This window comes from Podarcis pityusensis, assembly GCF_964106645.2.
Source record: "Podarcis pityusensis genome assembly, chromosome: 6".
Taxonomy (NCBI): Eukaryota; Metazoa; Chordata; class Lepidosauria; order Squamata; family Lacertidae; genus Podarcis; species Podarcis pityusensis.
The window spans coordinates 33,051,695-33,078,333 of NC_138030.1; the positions used below are offsets into that span (position 1 = coordinate 33,051,695).

At 43.0% G+C, this 26,639-nt stretch overlaps 1 protein-coding gene across 2 annotated transcripts; it reads left to right on the forward strand.

Annotated features, from left to right (window-relative positions):
• Positions 1–345: 345 nt before the first annotated feature.
• Positions 346–14,376, forward strand: TNNI1 (troponin I1, slow skeletal type). Of its 2 annotated transcripts, none has more exons than XM_081009943.1 (8): positions 346–487; positions 3,502–3,536; positions 6,050–6,091; positions 7,146–7,277; positions 7,954–8,043; positions 8,809–8,985; positions 11,024–11,134; positions 13,739–14,376. In XM_081009943.1, exons 4-7 carry the CDS (start codon positions 7,152–7,154, stop codon positions 11,129–11,131), a joined length of 501 nt encoding a protein of 166 aa, XP_080866069.1. In that variant the 5' UTR covers positions 346–487; positions 3,502–3,536; positions 6,050–6,091; positions 7,146–7,151; the 3' UTR covers positions 11,132–11,134; positions 13,739–14,376. The 2 variants fall into 2 exon arrangements, with proteins under 2 accessions (XP_080866069.1, XP_080866070.1); XM_081009944.1 differs by lacking the exon at positions 346–487 and adding an exon at positions 1,030–1,054.
• The last annotated feature ends 12,263 nt before the right edge of the window (positions 14,377–26,639 follow it).

Genomic DNA, 26,639 nt, shown 5'->3' on the forward strand with positions numbered 1-26,639 from the left:
TAAAGCAAGATGAGCACCGCAACCCCAGAGTCGTCCACGACTGGACCTCATGGTCAGGGGTCCCTTTACCTTTACCTTAACTTTACCTTAACTTTTGCATGGCCAGAATGCAACCTACTGTATGGAGGCAAGAGTCATATCCCTGACCCATCCACTGCTGGCATGTGGCCCCTGCAACATTGCTCATGAGAGAATGAGGCCCTCAGGCTGGAAAAGCTTCCCCACTCTCATTATAACATGTACGCAGCGCAAAGTGTGCGCACGTAATGTATACACAATATGTGGGTGTGTGGTCTGCTGCATCTCTAGACATCGCCTCTTGCTCTGTGAATGCAGGCGTCCCAGAAGGGTATCTGTATCTGTTCTATTTTTACTGACCAGTTGCGGTCTGGCTGCAGCTTAATACCCCCATCCTTTCCTCATCTCCTCACAGTCTGAAATCTTCCATCCTTCAGCCAGCACCTCCCTCCCGCCTGGACTGCTCTAGGTAAGGTGTTTTCATCAAAGGGTTAGCCTTGGGGCGGGAGGTAGTCATGTGCTGATTTATAGGTTGGAGCACAGAGAAAGAAATCACCACCTTATTTTGCTCAAGGCAATGAGAACACCAGCTGGTTGAGCAGGAGCTTTGTAGGGGATGCACCCAGGCAACTGCCATTAAAACCAATTACACTTGCAGTGCCAATGGCATGTAGGCACTAATGCAGACACAGGCTGGTGGAGATGGGTTTTTTTCCTCCCCTTTTCAATCTCGGAGCACTTTGCAAATACTAGGCAGATAGATTAGCCAGAAGCTTAAGGGCAGGTTTCGGTTGGTGAAGCGTTAGATCTGAAGAGAAATGCTTATGAAAATTCCCCAGAGCAGATGGCAGTGATCAGATTCCCTGATGGAAAAGGCATTGCACGAGGGGACTGGGTGTCTAACAGGATCCAATAGGCTCTTGGGGAAATGGGAACTCTGAAAAAACAAATTGACTTTCTCCCACATCAAATTCCAGCTCTCTTGTAGATGGCAGGTGCAGAAACGATGCTAATTATTTTTATGTCTCCGTTTATGGTGAGTGCATCTATAAAAGTCTATGCTCAAGTTGCCTTCTCTGTTCTACTTTATTGCGGATACTTACATTTTGTTAACACCATGGTGGTGTCAAACAAATTTGCTGACACCTAACAGAACTTTGAGAGAACTTTGCTTATGCCAGGGTAATTTATCTACCAGAAACTAAACTGGAGGAACTGCTTCTGAATGCCATCCGTAGTGATACGGAGACCACTGGGACAATTCATTTGAAAGGGCAAAATGATCCAGTCACAGATGTGTATTCCACAAGTTCCATACCTTTTTCCAAGTGACATTTATGGAGCATGAGGCTATCAATAGCTACGAATCACAAGTGGGAAGAATGCTGCCATGCTCAAATCCTGCCAGTGGGTTTCTCACAGACATCTGGTTGGCCACTGTGAGAATAGGATGCTAGACTAGATGAGCATTGGGTCTGAGACGGGAGGACCTTTCGTATGTTCTTACAAATGGATATCTTATTTGTGGAAGGCATGGGCTGCACAGATGCGCTGAATGACTTAAAGGTAGAAGCCGCTGAGCAAAAAGCAGGCATATATATGAGCCGTCAAAGCGGTGTCAAGCCGTTTAGAGAGTAGGAATGAAAATGAGGCTTTTGCAGCTGAACAAAAGAAATTCTATGGTCAAATTATAGATGCAAAATTGTGATATTGCCAAGTATGCAGCAATAATAGAAATATTACAATATTCAAAGTTACCTTCAGCCCTATAGTCAAAGGAATCCTGAGAACCATGGGTTTCATTACAATCAAATTCCCCATTTTATATTTACATTCATTTACTTTACATTTATTTAGAATGGTTTCGGATAGGCAGTCATTTTGCCCAAAGCTAGCACACTGCAGGGAATTTCGGAGCTCTTAAATCTATTGTGCTATCTATAAAGTTGCTCAGATGCAGGAAAGCATCAAATAATCTGAGTGTAAACCAGCTTCTTAAGGGAATGCAAAAGTGAGACCAAAAAAATGCATTATGAATTTGAATTGAATTTTTATTTAAAAAAAAGACATTTGAAATTTGAATGTGGGCATTTATCTAAGACTCATGTATTTTAAGACTTGGATTTTCACATACTTGATCCCTCTCGGGGAAGTTCCTTATCTTACCCTCCAAAGTATCAGTCAACAGAAATAATTTTGTAAAAATTGAGGGACTGAGAGGGGTTGTGGGTAATTAGCATTCGAGAAGTAGCTAAACCCTTGAAGCCAAGTTGCTGAATTGTAGATATGCTTGACATGGCACACCCTCCTGTCTATGGCATTTCTTGCTCCCTTAATTTGAGGCTGACCTCCTGTACATCACAGCTTTGCTAGTATCTCTCTCCATGGCAGCAGAAGGTCCAAAAAAGTAAACAATAGAGGTGTGCTGGCTATCAGAGACATTCTGGGAGAGTAATGCACCATCTTGAGCAGAAGTCTCTAATTTGATCAGATGCTAGGCTGCCTTGTGTCTACTGCTTCTCCCTGCCTCTTACACATTTAGATGATTCAGCTTGGAATAGCATGGCAAATGCCTAAGCAGAGGTAGAAAAAGGTCATCTGGGTTGCCTAGGACCTCATTTTTCTTAGCACCTTGTGTGGGGCAATTGTATTTTTTTTTTTTTAATGCATCTTCAGTTAGTGGGCCTCTAAGAACTGGTGGGATGATTTTACCAGGAGTTAATTGGAACAAGCCATCCATATAGTCTAAATGCTGTTCCATGGATACACAATATACAGAGTGTGCCCAACCTGATATTTAAAAGGTAGGACCAAATAGGTACAACTAGGTTATGTGAGTCTGTGACTACTCTTTGGATTTAGGGTAGCAGCACCAGGCGGAGTATCCTCATCATCTCTAGCCATCTAGAACAGGCACCCCCAACCTTCGGCCCTCCAGATGTTTTGGACTACAATTCCCAGCATCCCTGACCACTGGTCCTGTTAGCTAGGGATCATGGGAGTTGTAGGCCAAAACATATGGAGGGCCGCAGGTTGGGGATGCCTGATCTAGAACATAGAATAATGAGGTCTGGACCCACTGGCACTCTGTAGTTTTATCATCGGCTTAGCTCTATAAAGTTTTGTAGAAATACTACAAACAAGGTACAGATCTAGTTGAGATTCCAACAGTTGTTGCTGTTATTGCCATTAATTTTCTGTATCTTTATTGTAGATCTTATTATAATACATGCGCAAATTGTTCAACTTGCTTTTGGTATTTTGATGTTTTATTTATTGTTTATGACTACTTTTGTTATATAGTCACTATGTATTTTTTCATGTTATAAGCCACGTTGAGCATGGTTTGAACTATGGAATGGCAGCATGCAAATAAAATTATGTTCGTATGAATGTAGGGCTGACCCTGAACTTGTGCTGGTGTTCAAAGGTTAGGTTTCAGTTTCATTCTTTATTGCTGATTCTTTATCTTTCAAATTGTAGGCACACAATTCAATTGCACGATGCCTGAACAGTAAGTAAGATAAACAACAATCACATCTGCCTGCTGCCACTTGAGGTGTCCTCTATTTACATCTAGTTTGGATCTCGTTTCCTGGATTCCTCTTCTGACTTTGGCCTAAATTAACTCATGCATGACACCTGGCACTTAGAGCGGAACTAGATTTGGGAGACTTGTCCTGAGGAATGCTGCTGAAAAAGATGTCAGTAGGCTTGAAAGAAGCCTTCTATTTTAGCCAAATAGAAGGCTTTTTTCAAGCCTAATTGCCACAAGGGAAGGGCAGTTTTGGGCAACCAAACTGGTGAAGCAATGGTTAATACTTCCCACCCCAACAGCAGCCTCCAATTGCTCCTTCCCTGATGCAATTAGGGTGAATGAAATCTTCCACTGGCTTCCATAGGAGGCATTTTTCAAGCCTAATAGTTGTGGGCATAGGAGCCAACTCCTAGGGGCCATGGGGGCTTCGGCCCCCACAATAAAATATTTGAGGGGGCTGGGACCCCACAAAGTTGATGGGCATTCCCATTCAAATGGTGTGTCTGCACTGTGTCATGTGATCGATTATGCAGGGTGGGGTTTACTTCGCCCCCCCCACAATATTTTATTCAATTTGGCACCCCCTGGTTGTGGGGTTGGGCAGTGATCTTCTTGGAGAGCTAAGGAAGGAAGATTTGCTGTTGGCTACCCAGCTGTGCACTCCAAGAAGATGCCCAGTGCCCCAAATTTGGTTTGAAAAATGCAGAAATTATTTTCCCAAGCCTAATTGCTAGCAGGGTGTGTGTGTGTGTGTGTGTGCGCGCGCGCATGCATGCATATGTGTGTGGGGTTGCATATGTGTGCGGTTGTGGTATATGGTTGCATACATGTCTGAGGGATGTGCATCAGTGTGGTGTGTGTACATCACAGTTTCTCCAGTTTGCACATGTGACCAAGGACCCGCAAAGCTGATAACCCAAGAGAAACATGAACCTGTATCATAGGTTCACCTGTATCATAGTGGGGAAACAAGGAGAGGTGACCAATGCGAGGAAAACAGGGTTGCTGCTTTCAATGGCAATCCTATGACCAGTGCCATATCAAGATTTGCTCTAGTGCAATCCTATGCATTCCAGCTCAGACATAAGCCAGAGCGCACTATCATGTTGCAGTGGGCAATAGTGTCCTCAAACACTGCCTAGTGTGAACTGAGCATGCCTCTAATTTCTCTGCGATGTTCAAAGGTTCCATTGTAGGTCACATCCTACATTTAAAGCTCACATATACCACTTCAACAGCCATATATTCGTCACAAAGGATCATGGGAAATAGAGTTAGTTAAGGATGCTGGGGATTCGTCAGGACCCTTGACGAATTACAGTTCCCAGGGTTCTTTGGGGGCAGCCATCATTGCTGAAGTGGTATAAGAGTGCTTTAAAGGTTTAGTGTCAAGTCTAACCACAGAGAATATAAAGAGGAAAGTATTCCCCAAAGGTAGAAAGTCTGAAATTATAGCTATCAGGCATTAGTTTCCAATACTGCCAAATTCGAAATGCCATTGCATGTCAAATACAGTCAGATATCAAGGGTAAGATATGAAATTTTGAACTCAGTGATCATTGAATAACAAATATTCAGAGGCTGCCTAGCGAGTTTACTTATAAAAGAGAATTTTGAGTTTTGAGAGCATTAGTAAGACTCACAAACCACTTCTACAAATCAGCCACTAGATGGTAGAGAAGAACCTACACTTCCCAGGCTTAGAGACAAGGTTCTAAAATGGGATTTGCCAAAGGAATTGTGCCTTTTCTCCTCCCCTTAGGCTGGAGCTAGCCAGTCCATTTAGCCCTTTTGTTTCAGGGATGTCATTGCCCACTACTGGAAGAGTGGCACAGCTCACCCACCGACAACTAATCCATGATCCCATTAGTAGATGTGACCATAAAGTGGGGATCTCTAGGTTTGAGAACAGTTGTGGACATCTATGTCAACGTATAAAAGAGGATGCTTCTCTTTTATGGAAAACCCCAGGAGAATGTGTGATGTTTAATTTGGGTCCAAGAACAGCTGAACTGTAGAGGAATACTGTATACCATCTAAATCACTTGTCTAAATGAAAGCAAAACAGCCATATTCCAGGTAAGGTCTTCACACTAGTGATGGGGGTGGGAATTCAGTTTGATTCACATTTTGAGGTGAACCTTCCAAATCTGCACTTCCCAAAACAATTTGTGACCCAAAATACAGCATAGGGAGGGTAGGAAAATCCCAACTTCTTCTGGAAATCTCTGGATTAGTGGGGAGTAGAGGTGTGATGGGTTTACTTTTCCATATAGTAGCAATTCTATTCTTCTCTTGAGCAGAAGTTTATATTCCTCATATTCATTCTGCTTTCTCCTGTCTTTATTCCTCCACCCAAATGAACTTCTGCAGGGAGGTAAGTGTTGCTCCTGGATTCTTTTTTATTTTTCTGTGCAACTCTGCAACTGATTGCATAATATATTTGCTTTAAAGTGGTTTCCCTTTATTTACGTATTCGTCTTTCTCCCTCAGAGGAAATCCAAAATCACAGCCTCGCGCAAACTCCTTTTGAAGGTGAGTCGGGATGCGATCCTAGATCCTCACAGAGGTCGCAAACCAGCTGCAGTGCTTTTGTTAAAGTGAGCTGCACAGAAGAGAAGCTATCCTAAGCAAATGTTGGGGATTGTGTAGGAATTCCACCTTGCGCATTGTAGGGGAAGCCTGTGAGACTTTTGCATTGACCTATGATAGAACTCACATCTCAGAAAATATGGTAGCACTGATTTTAAAAAAAATATGATGTTTTGAAGGATCCCTCTCCTTGTCCTTTTCTCTTATTTAGAACTTGTCTTAATTTTAAAAAATCTCAAAGTGATGTAAATGCTAGAAATTAAATACAAGACAAAAGAATCTCAAAGCAATGTACAACCTATTAAAATAAACATTATACTATTAATTAGTAACACTCACAAATACTACTACTACTACTAATTTATTTATACCCCGCCCATCTGGCTGGGGTTCCCCAGCCACACTGGGCGGCTCCCAACAGAATATTAATAATAATAAAAATAAAGGGATAAAACATCAAACATTAAAAACTTCCCTAAACAGGGCTGCCTTCAGATGTCTTATAAAAGTCAGTTGTTTATTTCCTTGACATCTGATGGGAGGGCATTCTACAGGGTGGGTGCCACTACCGAGAAGGCCCTCTGCCTGATTCCCTGTAAACAAACACACAGTCATCCTTATCCCTCAGTATAAAATCCCATCCAGTCACTTTGTATGACAAAGGCAGCTGGGCAGACCTCCTGGAATCATAATAAGATGAATCTCCTACTCCACCTCCCTCATGGGGACTGCACACATAGGGTGGGGGAGCTGTGTGCCAATAAGACTCTGAACAGCAGTGAGGAACTTCATCTCATCAGTATTCCGACTGCACAGGCTCTCACCCTGAGCTGTAAACGTTCAATGCCCTACCGACCATCACACCAACTGCTGCAGACTCCATGCCTTCCAAAATAAACAGGCGGCCAACAGAGCAGGGGAGGGGGGCATTGGTGGGGACAGAGAAACAAAACCTCAAAGCTTGCAAATTTCAAATGCTTTGACTTCTTTGTCCCAGAGTTTGATGCTGGCTAAAGCTAAAGAACAGTGGGAACAAGAGCAAGTGGACAAACAAGGAGAAAAGGAGAGGTATTTGGCAGAGAGGGTTACACCTCTGAGGACCAGCGGACTTTCGTTTGCCCAACTCCAGGTACTCTCTTGGTTGAGGGAGCTGTGCGGAAGTAAAGATGGCTTCTGAAGACTTGCTGATGTTGTTGAGCATTATAGAGCTCTGATGAGCCATACTAGGAGTTAGGTCTCCAGCTTGTGCTGTATTTTTTTGCCTTTGGACTCAGCTACATTAGTAAAAATAAAACGTTAAAAATGCATTATAACACTGCGACACCAGATGGTGTTGCAGAGCTGAAATTGGAACTCTATGAAATTTTCCATTGTGAGCTTTGAAGTGTCCCCCCCCCCCAGCATTTATAGAGAGTTTTTAAAATACCTGTGTAGATGCAGCCAGAGGTGGATAAGAAATCTCTTCCTTCACACTGGAGATGTTCTTATTTAGACTAGAGCTTTGAAGTGCTTAAATGAACTGTCTCAAGGGGAATATTTCAATTTATATGTTTAAACTTAGATGGTTTGTATTGACGGTTGTTGTACTATTAATGTCAGCTGATGTTTTATTTTTATTTTCATCTGGTTTCTTTTTCTTTCTTTGTCAAATTTGCTGTTCAGAGACTCCCCCCCCCCGACAAAAATACATCATGTCTTCCAGATAAGAAGGAAAAGGAAATGCTTTCTTGTGTAGTAGTTCTATCAAAACTAGTCCTGGAGAAAAATGCCGGCTCACCACTTTTCCTTTTAACCTTTCTCTCTAGGATCTGTGCAGAGAGCTACATGAGAAAGTGGATGTTGTGGATGAGGAGCGATATGACATTGAAGCAAAATGTAACCACAACATGCGGGAGGTAAGAAAACAAAATGACATCTGCTGCAATCTTCACAATATAACAGTCAATGTGCATTGTTGTACTCTTGGGCTCAGGACCTGGTTCTTAGGGCATTTAGGCCGGAGAGAATGAAGGTGGAGATCTCTGGTTTGAACTGAAAATAGGAAAATTCACCTCCTGGAACATCTATAATCATTCTGGAATATATTTTTTTAATGAAGCCCTTAGGCTGATCATGTGTTCTAGTTTTTCACCACGCAGAAGCTCTCCTGACATTCTCAGGTTTGATGTTCCTGGTGCAGGAGCTGCTTAATAAAGTGCACAAAGAAAGTGGGAAAAGGAGACCCAGTGTGCTTTTTCTATTTTGTTTGATCATGGCAAAAGATTCAGGTGTGAAACTGCCGCCAGGAATGCCTCTCTGGAGCCGACTGCATGTTTGCTGCCGGCTCCGCCTCCTATTTATGCAACTGGCCCCGCCTCCCAGCAGAGCTGATTGGTTAACTGAGGTTTGGCGGGAGGCAGGCCAGCCCAACCAGCTGGTGCGTCCCATGTGACCCAGGGTGCTGCGCGCAGTCCCGCAAAGGGCACCCACAAAGGAAGGTGTGAGCGCTCACTGTTAGCACTAGGGGATTCCCAGAGCATCCATACCTGCAGCAGAGAAAGATAGTCAGATCACATGAACTCCTTCCTGTTTAGAAAACAAGGCTTGACCAACTTAACCTTAGGTCTTGCATGCCCATTGATGACTTTATGAGGCTTCTTTTCTGATCTCCTGTTCTGCAGATTAAAGACCTGAAACTGAAGGTGCTTGACCTTCGGGGGAAATTCAAACGCCCTCCCTTGCGGAGGGTCCGTGTCTCTGCTGACGCTATGCTTAGGGCTCTGCTTGGCTCTAAGCACAAAGTATCCATGGACTTGAGAGCCAACCTCAAGTCTGTCAAAAAGGAGGACACCGAGAAGGTCAGTGGTTGCTTCTTAAAGTGATTATGGAGGAAAGGTTTACCTGTGTGCTGACCTTCTTTCAACTGGCTGCATGATAGCATGATAATGCTATCCTTTGGATATTCCCAACCATCTAAATTGAAGGGAGCAGTTGCTAAAGAAGTCCCACATGGAGCACATTCAAATAGTCCAAATTGGAGGACACCACAGCATGGAAAACTGAGGCCAGGCTTTCTCAATCTTGACACATGGCCAGACACCTCTGTGGGAAATGGTTTATTTGAGCTGCTCATTATCTGTGGTCTGTACATCTACTCATGCTGACCTTTCTACTATGTCTTGTTTTGACTCACGGTCAAGACAGTTCATGATTGATTTAGCTGTTTGAAGAGTTGTGCTAAGCACTTTTGAAATAGTTCATTTGTGGCAGCTGCACACATATTGAATGGCTGAAATCGTGGATGAAGGCTGCTGAACCCAGGTCTTCCCACACCAAGTGATCCCTATCACGATGGTAACATTTGTAAGTAGCCTTCATGTGAGCTGAAAGTCTTCACACCTTGCTTTTCTTAGGCGGAAAAATCACTGCTTGGGCCAGCATATGGGGATCTGTTTTGAATATTAGCTTTCCCAATATCAGTAGTTAACAGAAACTATTTCATAATAAGTAGAGGAGCTCACTACACTTACAGTGTGTTTTGCAAGCTTGCATATGGAGGAAGCAAATTTTAATGTTCTGACTCTTTGTCTTTATTACTCATAAAGTCATTCAGATCTGAAAAAATGTCAGCATGGGGTAAATTCCTGATAAGGAGCTGGCCCAGACTCTGGTGTGCCTGCCAAACACTGGCCCAAACTCTGGCACAATGCCATTTAGGCTCAGAAGATGCCTTGAACCTGATACTCAAAGTATCCCATGGTTAACAGAGCATGCTAAGCTCCCTGAACACCAGTGTGGGTCTCTCTTTCCAAACATCTAAGGGTGTGGTAGCCATACAAGGACCCTGTGTGTGTTGCTTCCCAGCCTGAAGGGAGCCTGATATCAGCTTCACCCAACTTGGTAGCCTTCAGATATTCTGGCCTATAGCTCCCATCTCTTCTGACCATTGGCCATGCTGGCTGGGGCTGATGGGAGTTGTAGTCCAATACATCTGGAGGCTATCAGGCTTGGAAAAGCTGGTTTAGATAATGTTTTCTGCATGCAGTGGGGCATGCTGGGGAAATGTGGTGGTCAGTGCATGTTTGTGATGAGCCTGGCCTCTTTGTTTTATGTGGATATTATTAGGCTACCTCATCGGGTGTGGCCCTCATAAGGCAGATTACAGATAACCATAAGATATATAATGCACAATGAAACAACAACCAACTTAAAACACTGAAAACCTTAGCAAAACAATGATTGAAACATCAACTTAAAACTCCATGTTTAGCTGTGATTATATTTGGCCAGCTTGATATTACTGGCTTCCACCTTAAGAGGGCAAAACTCAGGATTAGACTTTCTGAACGTCTGCACAAACACATTTTACTCAACATGCAAACCTTTAATCTTGGGCATGGCAATGTCTGCTCATGATGGGTTGCCAGTGAGCAAGGAGGAGGCATAGTCCTCATAGAGTTGAGTATGTGTGAATTTCATTCATTCAAAAGTTCATTTGCACTGGATTCTGTGATATGTTTACACACACCCAAGCCAATTTGGACAACTTCCTCTTCCAGTTGTTGGAGAAAGGCAAGATGTTATAATGCAGAATGCAAAGTCCCAACTCACGGCCTTTGAAAATTCTGCCTAATCTTTTTCCTCTGAATTCTGAGATGCCATGGGCACTGCCCACCCACTTTCACCTTCACCTTCACCTTCACCTTCACAGCCATGAGGACTAGAAACTTTGAAATGAAAGTAGAGTTCTCAAGATGCCAAAGTCCGTGCACCATATTACACTTAATTGGTGGTTAAGGTGGGATCACACAATACACATACAGCTCTGGTGCTATGAATTTGCCTTTACTATTCTGTTCTCATGGTACTAAGGTAAGGTTCCTGGTTTCTTTACAGGAGCGTCCTGTAGAAGTGGGTGACTGGCGTAAGAATGTGGAGGCCATGTCAGGAATGGAAGGCAGGAAGAAAATGTTTGATGCTGCCAAAGCTCCAACAGGACAGTGAGAAGTATGACAGTCTTAATTTACTCCTATATATTTAGTTTCCTGTACCACATTTTGCTATCATTGGTAAAGGGTTCCAGTCTCAGCATCATCACGAATCCTGACTGATACTTCCTTGAATGCAGAAGCCACTCCATGCAATGTTGGGCAATTGAACCATTGTATCATAGAGATACAAGCAGCACCATTTTCCTGGCTCCGTTGAGTTCAGTTCAATAGTGGAAGTTTAGGCTGTGTCTTCTTTCTTTCTTTCTTTCTTTCTTTCTTTCTTTCCTTCCTTCTTTCCTTTTTAATAACTACTGCCTGTTTATGTAAAACAGGTTCAAACTTATTTGGGGGCACACACTAGATAATATATGTCAGGGATAGGGTACCTGTAGCCTGCCAGGTAGGGCTCGATTACAACTCCCATAATCCCTGAATAGGGTTGGAAGGATCTGTAAATTTTGTTTCTTTTGGGTTCCTCCACATTTCTGCAGAAAATTGCATTAAAAAAAAAAAATCCTCCAGAAACCGTTTCCGCATTTTAGTGAGAATTTTTATAAAATTCCAATAAAAACATTTTTGCATGCAGTTTTGATTAATGTACACATTTTGCAGTTTTGATTAATGTACACATTTTGCAAGCAGTTTCTCCTAATATACTATATTTTTGTAAGTTTAATTTCACTGTTCGTTTTCATACACATTTCCCCCTAACATATACATTTTTGTTTGGTTGGAGAACTGCACTGCAAAAGCCAAATAAGTGCGGATTTTGGAGGATGGCTGTGTTTCCATTCTCAAAACTGTTTCAGAGAGTGTGAATTGATAAATTTGGCTTTCAGGGTGAACTGAATCAAATTTCTTCCCCATCCCTATCTCTGACTATTGGCCATGTTGACTACAGATTATGGGAGTTGGGAGTCCAACAACTTCTTGAGGGTGTTCATCACAGATTCCCCACTGCAAATCTACAAGGTGCTTTGCATCTCACAACAATCATAAAAAATATAGTGGAAGCCTCACAGCTTTGGAAACAGGAGGTATGATACCTGCCACAATGTTTACAAGCCTGAACATGAAAGTGCCCTATTAAGATGCCAACTGGGACTCAGAAAGTTGACTTGCTGATAGACTTATGGACATACCAATCAGGGCACTGAATCGTTGTCTCTGAGATAATGACAGGAAACAACTTTTGAATCTCTGAATATATCTGTCCAGACACAAAGCTTTTAATTATTTCATATTTTCTGCATGCCATTCAGTGTCAGAAACAGTGATCCAAATCTTACTGACTGCGTTGGAACCAGTCGGAGTCAGCTGGCTTCCTAACTAGTGCTCACTGCTATATCCTCTTTTCCTACATATGTTGTTGGGCTCCGACTTCCATCATCCCTGGCTAGTATGGCCAAAGGTCAGTGATGATGAGAGCTGGAGGGCACCACATTGGCTACCCCACCTTAGAGACTGTACTGGAGGTTGTTGTACGATTCAGGATCAAGTCCTGAAAATCATCTGTATCACCAGTCCAGCAGTCACTTCTCTTTATACCATGTAGAGAGCTATCACTGCACCACATGCTCAGCTCTCGTTCCTATACTAAAGATGTGGAAGAGTAAACAGGACTAAGGCTGGCAAATGAAGAAAGTGTGGACTGCAAAAAGAAGCCTGAATACTTAATCTGACCACATTCTCCTCATGTCCCTCCATCTTTCAAAGCCTTTATGTTGAATTCTGACTTTTGTGAGAAGGGATATATAGCCAACCAGCTCATACTTAAGGGGAAAAAATATTCCCTTCTCATGCAACTAAAACCTGACTGGTGAGATGACTGTGTGTAACCCAACTATCATTCCTCCTATCCACTTCCTGCTGCTGCCCCTTCCAGTAGGTTCCTGTTGGTCCAGATTTGTCTTTCCTTTTATTTAAAGTATTTTACCCCACTCTTCATCCAAAAAGCATCCCAAAGATCAGTAGCAAGACAGTTCTTTCCTACAGGCTTACAAGCTAAAAGACATGGCACAAAAGGAAAAAAAGGATGGGCAGGAAGGGGCAACACTTAGGACCAGCTGGGATTGAAACAGTTAAGGTAGCCTGATAGAATGGGCACTAGTTGTTGTTGTTGTTGTTGTTGTTTTAGTTCCTCACAGTTGGAGTCATCACATGATGCTCTTGGTGCAGACAGACATGTAATACACTGCCAAGTGATGGGATCCAGTGACACATTGCCTGTATAAATGCGCTCAGTCATTAAAAATTTGGCACAAGAAGAGCAGAAATTCTGCTGTCAGAGTTGACAATAACATAGCATAGTTTGCACTTGGGTGGTACAGCAGTGCAGAAAGCAGTGGCCATAGAAAGCGTGGGTGTAATGATCGTTATTCCTTCGTCTTTGATCCTCGCTCAGCTGTCACCTAGTGTTGGCTACTTAGTCCAACTATGATGGGCATTCTATTTTATTGTTACTTAAGTTACAGTATTTTATTTTGCTTGGAATGTTTGTTATTAAACACTGCTGTTTGTGCAAAGGAAAGGCTTCAAGGATCGTGACAGTGCCTGTGTGATCACTGTAAGCGAGGCCAACTCCAGTTTAATTGAACAATTGCTTTCCATTCTTTTCCAGGGCCTGCATGGAAAAATGAAGATCCTGTCCCACAGTGCCTGCACCTCTTTCTTTCTTTCCTCCCCCCCCCGCCCCGTGCTCCCTCGTCTTGCCTCATCTTCCTGCATTAGCTGTAGAGTCGCTGCATGTACAGACATTATTAAAAGATCACTATGACTTTGCACTTCATGCCCTCTCAGCCCTTCATGAGCCCATCGAGCTTCCTGTGGAAGCACCCAGCATCTTGCTAGCAGGAGTCCTGATGATGACTATTGCAATGATCTTGCACTGCAGTCTTCCCTCCAAGGCCATATCATTGGCACTTTGCATTCTCTTACGGGCTGAGGGAGAGGCATGCCAGGTCTAAGATTATGAATCTGTAAAGTGCAAAAGGAAAGAGGATCCTGTATCATAGATGACCATCCTGCACAAATCTTTTGACCATAGAGAGGGCTCTATTGATGCTATAACTTACTGACTGAATGCTGTTAATGTCATTGCTAGGGAAGCTTTGGTGCTCTGTCTTTCTCAATCAAAAAGTCCCCCTGACCTCTCCATGCTGATTCTTCTGATACATGCAGTTTGGGGCGATGCAAACATTGTTTCTCTCTGTACATTAAAAACAACAGCACAGCAGCACTGAGGACGAATACACAGAATGTGTTTCTTTCTAGTTTCCTTGAATGCCGTACATGATGGTGGGTGGATTGAGTTGTTGATCATGAGGTTTAACGGAGGTGGGAAGTGCTTGAGCCATTTCACTGTTTCTATATTGCCCATTCCACATCTTCTTGCTTCCCTACGAATAGGGCACCAGCTTGCTTTGTTTTGTCTCCTGTCTCTGGGCCCTACAGGCAGGTGTTTAATTGTGGGTGTATCTCGCAACATGTTCTAGACACAATAATAGTGTCTTAGTGATGGATTTATTCTGCTTCATGGTTTGTACTGTGATGCTTCCCCAATATTGCTGCATTAATTGCTGCTCAGATCACATATGACCACCCACTTCCCGACATCACATTTCTTTGTGGAAGAATTACTTTGAGTGGGGGAGCTTTGAATATGCACTCCTATCCAACGAATGAAGAAGCAAAGTCCAGACAGCTTTGCTACTACAGGATGGTGAGAATTAGGCCTGTATTTTAGAAAACAAGTTTAGGTACAGCATTCTGACCACTTCACCTTTCGTAAGTGTCAGAGTGCTGGTTTTGACCTATAAGGCCTTAAACGGCTCAGGACTGCAATACCTCAAGGATCGCCTCTTCCCATATGAACCTACCTGGTCCCTGAGATCATCTTCTGAGACCCTCCTTCATGTGCCACCTCCTCGAGAGGTCCAGAGGGTGGAAACACGAGAACGGGCCTTCTCTGCAGTGGAATGCTCTCCCCAGGGAAGCTTGCCTGGCGCCTTCATTATACACTTTTAGGCACCAGGCAAAAACATTCCTTTTTTAACCAGGCCTTTGGCTGGTCTTATTGACATCCAACACCCTTTTAGAATGTGGCTTTTTGGGGGATGGGGTTATTGGGTTACTGCTTTTGGTTTGATTTTATATGTTGTGGTTTTGTTGTGAAATACCCTGAGACCTCTGGGTATAGGGTGGTGTATAAGTTGAATAGATGATGATGATGAAGATGATAATCATCATAAGTATTACTGCAACACAAGTCACTATAGCAGAGAGCAGCAGGGGTGGGGCAGCAGTGCTCAGCTGGCCAGGTGTCCCCCACATTGTTGCTGCATACTGGGGCAGAGAAGGGTAGGAGCGAGGCCATGGCAAGGTCAGTGCCGTGTCAACACACTGGAGGAGTCAATCCTGTGTCTGCCACTCACCATCGGCTCCTCCTTCACCCTCCCGACACCAGTGACTGGAGGCCAGTTGCACACAGTTGCTGCATCCTTGCCATCTCCTACTGCCAAGCCATCTCCCTTGCGGGAGGAAAGAGTTTTCCCTGTCCTGATCATTTGATCCATCTCTGGCAGATACATTAGAGTTCTGGCCTTTGGCACCATCTGCCTGATTTGCCATTCTGAAAAGGTTGTTTTTGAATTGGAAAGCCATAGATGAAAGAGGCGAAATATAAGTTCATTCATTACCAGCAGGTGGCAACACCCTCTATATCATATGGGCACAGATTATAGGCTTGCCATATTTTGAAGAGCAAAAAGGAGGACACATTTGCCAACTTCTGCTTTTAGCTATGGATTGCTATGATGACTCTCATTTTACCTGCTCATGAAAAAGAGGATGTGAGGATGGCTTGATAACTCTTGACAATCCCAGACAAAAACCAGCAGGTCTTTCATTGAGGGTTGCTAATGATTTTTTGCTGAAGGTCTCGTGACTTTTTGAGCCTTCTGCATTACATTTTCTTGCACTCCCAGATGCACCCTGGAGCCATGCACTGTGCCAGAGGCTGCTCTGGAAGCTCTCCAGACTTTAACATAAGAAGACGACTCTGCTGAGTCTGCACTGACTGGCAGCAGTCCTTTGGGGTTTCAGACAGGAGAATGCAGGGATTGAAAAACCAGCCTTTCCCCTTTCTAAGGCCTTTCCCCTTTCCAGAGTGGCTTTTCACAGGTTATGATGCAGTGGTAAAGGGTGTGGAGGGCATGTAGGGTTGTGTGGGGAAAGGTAAAAGGAGCGGGTGGCACTGTGGACTAAACCACTGAGCCTCTTGGGCTTGCCGGTCAGAAGGTTGGTGGTTCGAATCCACACAATGGGGTGAGCTCCCATTGCTTGGTCCCAGCTCCTGCCAACCTAGCAGTTCAAAAGCACACCAGTGTGAGTAGATAAATAGGTACCACTGCGGCAGGAAGGTAAAAGGCATTTCCGTGCGCTCTGGCTCCGTCACGGTGTCTTGTTGGGCCAGAAGTCACATGATGGTCACATGACCTGGAAAGCTGTCTGTGGACAAACGCTGGCTCCCTTGGCCTGAAGCAAGATGAGTGTCACACCCCATAATCACCTTTGACAGGACTTAACCATCTAGGGGTCCTTTACCTTTACCTTTTACCTGTGTGGGGAGGACAGAAAGGAGAAGCTCTACTGCATAAGTGGAGATCCACGCAGACTACATTGGCTATCTCAAAATATAATCCAGCTGGTTTGTAAGTTTAGTTAGGAATTCAGGTTTAGATAAGCCTGAGCGCTAACCTGTCTCTCCAGCTGTAGACTGGAATGGCTACTGACTACTGGCACATGTAGGGACCGCATTCCTGCTGCATGAGGTGGAAGCATTTTTCTACGATGCACAAAGAACTCTGTGAACTTAGTTACCGGTAAAGCGCATCCCAGCAGGCAGTGTGCTGATCTGCTGTGGTTTGTCGGTGGCAATGTGCCCAGCTGGGTAATAATGTGCCCAGTCATAGTACAAAGTGCTGAGGATCAAATATGAGCAAACCTTCTCTGAGGGAAGGCCCATAGTAGGCACAAAACTATGCATTACTGCCTCACTGCAAGCACAGGAGAGGGAAGGATCCCATGGAATGGAACAATCTTTCCCTTGGAACACGTTGTCTGCAAGCTGCTGCTGGCCAAACCCCAAAGCAGGAAAACTGATGGCAAGGCAGAATGACTGGCTTTATTGGCCCACCCTACAACTGAACCAGGAAGATGTGTTTATTCTCCATGGAAGAAAAACAAAATCCCCACCAGCCATCGATGGGTTTGGGTTTGGGGCTGGCGTAGGGATAACCAACTCTGAGTGACCTACTGATCTCTCAGTCTCCAGTCTCCATCTGCTGTGTGAGGGTAATAATACTGACCTACTTTACATGGCTGTTGTACAGATTAACTGAGGTACTTTATACATTGAATTTATTAGACTGGGTACATTGGTTCCATTGATTTCAAGTGACTTCATACTTGCTCTACTTTTTTTCTGGGTTTCATTCAATGATATCACATAAACAACAACAACAACAACAACAACAAAGCAATTATTTATCTAAGCAACTGTCTGTTTTTACCAGTGAGATTTTATAATGCAGGATTATGCTGGATTTCTCTGCAACCACAAGCCTAGAAATTTACATTTCTATCAAATGTGGAAATTCTCACATTTATAGCACAAGTCTTCAGGAGAAAGAGAAATACGATTCACTGTTTATGTACTGATTATGTGTGATTTACTGGTTATGCAGCAGATAATGAAAAGAAGGGTTTGAGAAGGACTTGCAAAAACAAAGTATTTAAGGTGCAAATCCTTTAGTTTACACACTTTGAGGTCTGCAAGTATCTCTAACAATGGAACCTCTATTTAGTAATTAGTAAAATAAAAGGAAATCTGTGGTTTGACCTGCAGGCCCCATGTATTCCTCTTTGTCCCATATGTGCACATAAAAGAGCATAGTTACTTCCCCATCATTTTAGTGTTCCCTGTAAAGCAGGGGTCAGCAAACTTTTTCAGCAGGGGGCCGGTCCACTGTCCCTCAGACCTTGTGGGAGGCCGGACTATATTTATTTTTTTGGGGGTGGGATGAACGAATTCCTATGCCCCACAAATAACCCAGAGATGCATTCTTAATAAAAGGACACATTCTACTCATGTAAAAACACGCTGATTCCTGGACCGTCCGCGGGCTGGATTTAGAAGGCGATTGGGCCAGATCCGGCCCCTGGGCCTTAGTTTGCTTACCCATGCTGTAAACTTTACAAGTTGCTATAAATCCCTAGGACACTTAAGGCAGAGTGTGGCATGCCTCATTCCCTAGTCAGTCATGCAGCCTTATAAGTGATGACATGGATTTAATTTCATCGTCTTTTGTGAATTCTCAAGTGTCACAGGTGCAGTTTTTGTTGTTGATCTTTCACCTACATAATTCTAGACCAGGATTGGTCCACCATCAAGATTTCCTGTTAGTTATGCTCTCTGTTGCATTTGAGGCAGTGTCCAAGGAAAAGAAGGTGTCTGTCTGTCTGTCTGTGCACGGAGGTGGAAAAGGAACCTCAATACAAGATTGTGAATTAAGGCAGTTATGTGGTCATGAAGAATTCCAGCATAGTTACTGTGAAAAGAAGTGTAGTGGGCTTACAGGTGCAATAGTGCAAAAATAGTTTGTATGCCCGTGTGTGTGTATACAGTGGTACCTTGGTTTACGAACTTAATCCGTTCTGGAAGTCTGTTCTTAAACCAAAGCATTCGTAAACCAAAGTGTGCTTTCCCATAGCAGCGGGGGACTCAATTTACAAATGGAACACACTCAACAGGAAGCAGAACATGTTCTGCTTCCAAGGCAAAGTTCACAAACCAAAACACCTACTTCCGGGTTTGCAGCGTTCTTAATCCAAGTTGTTCATAAACTAAGCTGTTCTTAAACCAAGGCACCACTGTATTGGACAGTGGCAGAGGGTGACTTGCAAAAATGTTGTAAAACAATTAGTAGCATTCTAAGAGCAGTTACAGTTAAAAATGTTCATCTACTCAATGATCCTACACCGAGTTCACGTGAGGCTCTTATTCCAAAACTTGATGACAGCAACTCTCACTTGAAAGTATGAAAAAGCTCTTTATCCTGGCTAATAGCAGTACTGGCTCAACTGCAAGCACAAGGTCCAGAAATCAAGATTCCAATGTCCATGAGCAAAGTGAGAGGTTTGTAACCGAATGGAAGCTATGAAGATGTCCAGACGGTTGGCATGTCCCTTCCACTAAGCTTTTAAAAATGAGGTGGGGTGGGACTCTCTTTTCCTTTGTTGAAACTGAAGCAATAACCTGCTTCTGGGATATCTTTAGGTGTCTGTCTTCTCAGATGCTTCCTCCCGCAGTCAATCATGCTTTGAGATCTGCTGGGTGGAGATGCCTTATTTTTTATTCCTTTCAAGTGGGTCAGTAGCCGCCTCTACAGCTCTGGGAAATGGGCAAATCACAATGAAGGTAGGAGTACAGTGGTACCTCGGGTTAAGAACTTAATTCGTTCTGGAGGTCCATTCTTAACCTGAAACTGTTCTTAACCTGAAGCACCACTTTAGCTAATGGGGCTTCCCACTGCTGCTGCGCCGCCGGAGCACGATTTCTGTTCTCATCCTGAAGCAAAGTTCTTAACCCGAGGTACTACTTCCGGGTTAGCGGAGTCTGTAACCTGAAGTGTCTGTAACCCGAGATACCACTGTAATGGTTAAATGACCTCCAGTTTTGCTTCGGTCAGAAGTACAGCTTGTCTTAAAAACAACAACACCAGGCTCTTTTACATTGCTTATTGCCCAGCTAAAGTACCAGAAACAGGGTAGAGATAAAGTTAAACATTACCTTGTGCCTGCCCCCCAGGGAGCCAGTGGATGCCCTCACTGGAGCAGGTAAGAGAATTGCTGATTAAACCTTGTCACACACAAACAAACAAGGCAGTTCTCGGAGAGTTCAGGAGAAAAAAAGATTTGAGTACAGATTTTGGACTCAGTTGTTCTCATGCACACACTATAGATCCAGACGTATTCTATATTTTCATTCTGCAAAAGGACTGTGCATTCAGCCAGAGAATCTGCCATAAAAATGCACCCAAAGCAGCTCTCTCATTGCACTGAATTTCCCTTTTGTGCTTCACAGTCCTATGCCACAATGTGGTTGCATCTCTTTCCCATATATTTGTTCTTTTTCTTGCTGGAGGTGCCACCAAGATTTCTCCTCTAAAATAGCATGACATTTATGCAATTGCATCAGAACACTTTTGCAAAACAGGATGTAAACCACACCACAGTACTACCATAGTTATCTCTCATAATCATTGTGATAATTTCATTTTAGCAGACTTTTTCTTCACATTGGATGATTCAAAGTTTTCATCTGAGTATCTCAACAAAGTCTCCATAGTGGAAAATGGTTGTTATGTCTTTATATAAACTGTGAGTTTAATGCTTTCCCCACAGAATGCACAAAAGATTTGCTATGATGATGTACAAATAGCATCTTAGCTCCAACTGCTGATCACAAAAGAAAAGCAAAAGTGCTGAAAGTAAGAATGATAAAACCAAGCCATACACTCCACTCACCCTCCTCAGATTAACCTGAGATTAGCATAATTGCTGGTTGGGAAATATTGGGTGCTGATAGGTCTGCAGAAGACTAGACTGGGAAATAAATCTTTTAAAGCAGTGTAATAAAACCCACTTGCTGGTGAAAGATAATAATTTTATTGTCTCTCTGTGATACAAGTACAAGGCCATCAAAGCTTTATGGTTTGCATTTGTTGGAAGGCAGCTATCAACACGCCACACACCTTAACTAAGGCCGTAATTGCACCATACACTAAAAGCACTATTGTATCACTTAAACAGCTATGCTTTTGCCCAAAGAATGCTGGGAATTGTAGTTTTTATGGGTGCTGAGAGTTCTTAGGAGAACCCTATTCCACTCAAAGAGGTACAACTTCCAGAGTGGTCTAACAATTAACCTCCCTTCTCTGGGAACTCTGAGAATTGTGGCTCTGTGTTATGTTTCTTCTGTCAAAGGAAGGTTTTCAATCCATTGGTGGGATCCTGCTGGAGGAAGGAGATGAGATGATTCTGCACACTCTTCTTCCCACTGCGACACTCAGATACACTGTTCCAGAGAGTCTCAATTCTCTGGAGCAAAATTTCAAAGGGTTCAAGGCACTATGGGGGAGGTGGGGAGCAGTGGGAGCAAAGTCTGGATCGAAGCCAGAAAAGAGACGCTCACCACACACTCTGCTCCAATGTTTGGAAATCTAACACATTTGGAAATGTCGGACTTCTGACATGGTAGAAGTTTGCAAAATTATCCTTGGCATGGAGAAAGTGGCTAAGAGAAAAGTTTTTCTCCTTCTCTCTTTACTCTAGAACTTCTGGATAGTCAGTGGAGCTGAGCACTGGAAGATTCAGGACAGAGAAAAGAAAGTAATACTTCACTCTGTACCTGGTTGAACCGTGGAACTCTCTCCCACAGGAGGCAGGGATAGCTACAAACCTAGATGGCTTTAAAAGAAGATTGGACAAATTTGTGGAGGATGGGGCTGGCCCATGGCTAGTAGCCATGTTGGCTATGTTCGTTCTCCACTGTCAGAAGCAGCAGGGCTCTGAATATCCGTTGCTGGAAATCACAGGTGTGCAAGTGCTTTTGCACTCACGTCCTGCTTTCAGGTTTCTCCCAGGCATCTGGTTGGCCACAGTGAGAACAGGAAGCTAGACTAGATGAGCCATTGGCTTCATCCAGCAGGATTGTCTTATATTATTATCCCTTCCCCATCCTTTTACCCTCAAAGTAACCCTAAGTGGTAGAGTAGGTTGGCCCAGGATGACATTGTGAGTTTGGTTGCCCAACAAGGATTTGAACCTGAATCTTCTTCTCAGTCTGATTTTAATTGGTCTAGTGTAATATAATGGCAGATTTATTATTATTATTATTATTATTGCCCATTTTATACCAGTTTAAAATGCTCTTAATATACATTTATCAGCAATGCACCACAAGCCAAAGTAAAGCTGCCTGTTGATTGAGGTGACTTTTTTATTTATTTGTTTAAATTCTGAATTACTGTTGTTACAGTTAATCCCATTACGGCTTTCAGTCCTTTAGAAATGTCTGTGCTAACTGTAGGTGTTCCTTTCTGTCCCTATAAAAGCCTAATCCTTTTGAAAGGCCTGCTAAGCTCTTAGCCTCAACAATAACCCATGGCAATGACTTCTGAAGCTTAATTTTGCATTGGGTGTATAACCAAAAGGTCTGTTGCTTCATCAATGCTAATGGAGAGTTATGAAGTTGTTATTTTTATTATTATTATTATGTCCTTTGTTAGTGGCAGGGTGACAGTACTGAAGGATTCCTTCCAACGGACGGAGTTTTCTGCATGCATGAAAAATTGCTTAAGAAGAGCACATTGGAGAGGAAAGTTTGCTAAAAATGGAGGAGAAAGACTTTTGACAGATTTATCATTTCAGAGGGTAATTGCAGTCAGGAACCTTTCATTAAAATAATGCTATGTTAACCGTCTGCAGTCAACTGTTAAAAAAAAAATAAACAAGAAAATTCCCCTCCCATTCTGCCTGCGGGACGGGAGATTGCTGGCAAACCAACCAGTTGCTCAGGTTTATTGGATGAGAAGATTAAATGTAGGGAATAAAAATAAGGGAGGGGACAGCGAGGAAGGGATTGCGAAAGGGGAATCTGCCTGGTTCACAAAAGCACCTGAACCAGACCCCTTCAGCTGTGCCTTTGTTGAATTAAGTACTTTGTTGAATGCTTACACTGGATAATGCAGAGAGCTGAGCAGAACGCCTGGCAATGCCTTAACCCAGGAGAGCCATGGGTCTTAACTGATAAGGCAGACCTCCTTAGGACATTCGCTGTGAAAGGTACCCCAGTGCTTCAGTTACTGGGGTGGGAGATTTGAGGGATTCCTTAATAAAATCCACAAGCCCTGTTTCCTGACTGCCCAATTTTAGTCAAATCATGCCTTCCCCAGCAGCCTTATAAAGATAGGGCAGAGGAGGCCCCTAGTTAATGTAGTACAATGTCAGTGCTAGTGACGGGAGGTGAGAATATTCACCAGAGAACATTCTTGAGAATATTCTCTGCAAGAAAATTCTCCGGAGAATATTCTCCACAAACTGTAAATTCTTTGTCGTCTACACAGCTGCTTTAAATGTACACACCTCATTAATTGAGAATATTCTTGAGAATGTTTTCAGGAATATTCTCCAAAAGATTATTCTTGAGAATTTAACATCACTAGTCAGTGCACTGGATAAACGGGTCATCCCTTTAATTTTGTTTGCCTCCAACATTGAATGGGCTATTGTGGTGTTACATATCTATATCTATCTCTATCTATCTATCTATCTATCTATCTATCTATCTATCTTCTATCTATCTATCTATCTATCTATCTATCTATCTATCTATCTATCTTCCTATCTATCTATCTATCTATCTATCTATCTATCTATCTATCTATCATCTATCATCTATCTATCTATCATCTATCTATCTATCTATCATCTATCTATCTATCTATCTACCTATCTATCTATCTATCTATCTATCTATCTATATCTATCTATCATCTATCTATCTATCTTCTATCATCTATCATCATCATCTCTCTCTCTCTCTCTCTCTCTCTCTCTCTCTCTCTCTCTCTCGTCTATCTATCATCTCTTTTCCGGCATGTTTCTCTCTCCTTCACGTAATCACATGAACTAAAAAGCTGCTTTAAAAAAACCACCTTGGATTTTGAGCAGGATTCTTGAAATGCTACAATGTTTAAGTGTTTAACTATAGTATTTATCTGGATGTGCAGATGTGCATGATACCCAGATATGCATTGTCTAAGTTTTTAGCATCTAAAACAGATGGGAGCCTGTAGCCTTCCAGATGTTGTTTGGACTTTGACTCCCATCAGTCCCAGCCAGAATGGCCAATGGCCAGAGATTATGGGAACTGTATTCCGGCAACTACCAGAGGTTCCCCAGTTCCCCATCCCTGGTCTAAAACCTCCTGCACATGGAACATCATAAGGGAGATGTAACCAGGCTCATTTTTCCTCATGGATTAGTACAATTTTATTTTGTGGAGTTGCAATGGTAATATGAGTTAACCCCCCCACTCCCCTCTGCACACATGAAGGAAACATTCTGTTGACATCACCATAATTTGACACCCTTTCACAACAAGCATGAATTCCTGCACATCTCATGAATGTCATTTTTTAAAAGGACATTACTTGTTTAATGAATGATGGAAGCAAATTCATATTATTTGCATTTTACAGATGGGGAGATTTCCTTCTTTTCGCTCTCTGCCTGACAGTTTTTGTCAATATCTTATGTATTTTTTTTAAGAAAAAATGCTTCAGAACCAAATATATAAATTCACCATATATTTATCTGCACACACACACATAGAGAGAATGTATTTATCTTCTTTCACTAACAAGCTTGGAGCATTAGTAGGGACTGAACCATGGATTGCCTCAAAGTTGTACAAAGAGAAAAAGCACACTGTCCATGGTACCACAATGGCTTTCAAAAGCAGTGGTTTTCTAAGCAAGAATCTAGACAAGAGGGTTTCTTTTAATCAGCTCAGTTATAGAGGCTGTACTCAGAAGTCCCACTCAGCTCAGTCTTTGATTCTCTGAAATAGTTTTATCCCCCCCCCCCCCAGCTCTAATATATACTCCATTGCATTTCCATTTACTCCAGTTTCCATCTGTTGCTTGTTACTGACCCTTGGAGATGATAGATGATAGATGATGGATGATAGATAGACAGACAGACAGATAGATATGGTGGTAGTCAGCTAAATTTCAATCAGAGTTGTTGGCATCTGTCTGTCTTAAGAGACAAAGGAGTGAGTCTCTAGAGGCGAAATCAAATTGCTGCATTAGTAGCACTGAAGTGACCACCCCAGGGTGCAAGCCTGGGCAGTGTGTATGGAGGTCCTGGGCTGCCCAGACGACAATACCTCCCTATTGGCCTCACTGATGTGGTCCAAAGGAAAGCAGAGCAATACCTTTGGCTCCAGCTTGGCTACATGAGTTGCCAGAAGGAGGTATATGAGGCACCACGCAGCCATCTTAAAAGGTAAAGGGACCCCTGACTGTTAGGTCCAGTTGCGGATGACTCTGGGGTTGCGGCGCTCCTCTTGCTCTATTGGCCGAGGAAGCTGATGTACAGCTTCCGGGTCATATGGCCAGCATGACTAAGCCACTTCTGGTGAACCAGAGCAGCACACGGAAACACTGTTTACCTTCCCGCCGGAGCAGTACCTATTTATCTACTTGCACTTTGAGGTGCTTTCGAACTGCTAGTTGGGCAGGAGCAGGGACTAAGCAACGGGAGCTCACCCTGTCATGGGGATTTGAACCGCCGACCTTCTGATCAGCAAGTCCTAGGCTCTGTGGTTTAACCCACAGTGCCAGCCATCTTAGGGACCCACTAAAATTAATGAACATGACTCAATTGGGTCCATTATTTTCAATGGGGCTATTCTTCCTAAAACTTAGTTGAATATCACCCAATGTCTATTAAGTGTGCATAGGACTGTAGCACCTGGTGTTTTCTTTTTAAATGTAAGCTGAACATTCAGGAAAGGTATTTGGAGTGTGGGTCATTTTGACCCCCCCCCAATTGATTTATTTTACTGTATTTTAATATTTTTGATCTGGCAAACTGCTTTGAGATCATTTATGTAATGTAAAGCCACAGTACATTTTAAAATGAACAAAACTTTACTATATAATAAAACAAAATAAGTATCCCTTCTCCCTGCCCATCTGTGGCTACATGTTATTAAGACACAAACATAAATAATGGTTAGGACAGCAAAACTGTTCCCATTAGTCAGAGGGTGAAAAAAATTCTAGTAAGAGGACATTTGAAAGAGGGATCTGTGTGTCCAGAAAACCCTGGGATAACAGTTTCCCACATGCAAGCCCTCATTTAATGATGCATTTAGAAATGATGGCGACTCTGCATGCACGAATGCCGTCAGGGTTAGGCCAAAGAGGATTAGAAGTCTGTGCTTTTAAAGATAATCCCAAACGATGTCATCTTTCGACTGAAATGAGTTTCAGATCTGTGCTATTGACTTTGCTCTCGAACTTGTTCCGCAAGCAGCTTCAGATCAGCGCACCTTGCTGCACCTGTCTTGGATAAGGGGCTCAGGTGTCGGTGGGTGTTGTACAGGGAGGCACCCGCCTCATCCAGCCTCCTAACTTCACAAGGCTGGATAGAGCACAACTCCAACTCCTTCATGGGCCCTGTGACTCACTCCTTGGGAACCTGCCACAGCCCAGCAAATCACAGGCAATCGCAATGATGGTTCAAAAACAAAATGATCACCACCCATTTGCCACCAGCATTAGGTCTCATAGACAGGGACTTCCTTTGGAAACAAGCCTTGGGAAAGTCCGCTTCTCTCTTTTAAAAAAAAAAAAAAAAATTTGACATGGTGACCATGGGTGTAA

What these genes read in the sequence shown, in the direction of transcription:
- TNNI1 (XM_081009943.1), top strand. Translation starts at nt 7,152, where the DNA reads ATGCTGGCTAAAGCTAAAGAACAGTGGGAACAAGAGCAAGTGGACAAA. An exon ending in TTTCGTTTGCCCAACTCCAG is followed by an intron (nt 7,278 to 7,953) that starts GTACTCTCTTGG and finishes CTTTCTCTCTAG; the next exon opens with GATCTGTGCAGAGAGCTACA. An exon ending in GTAACCACAACATGCGGGAG is followed by an intron (nt 8,044 to 8,808) that starts GTAAGAAAACAA and finishes CCTGTTCTGCAG; the next exon opens with ATTAAAGACCTGAAACTGAA.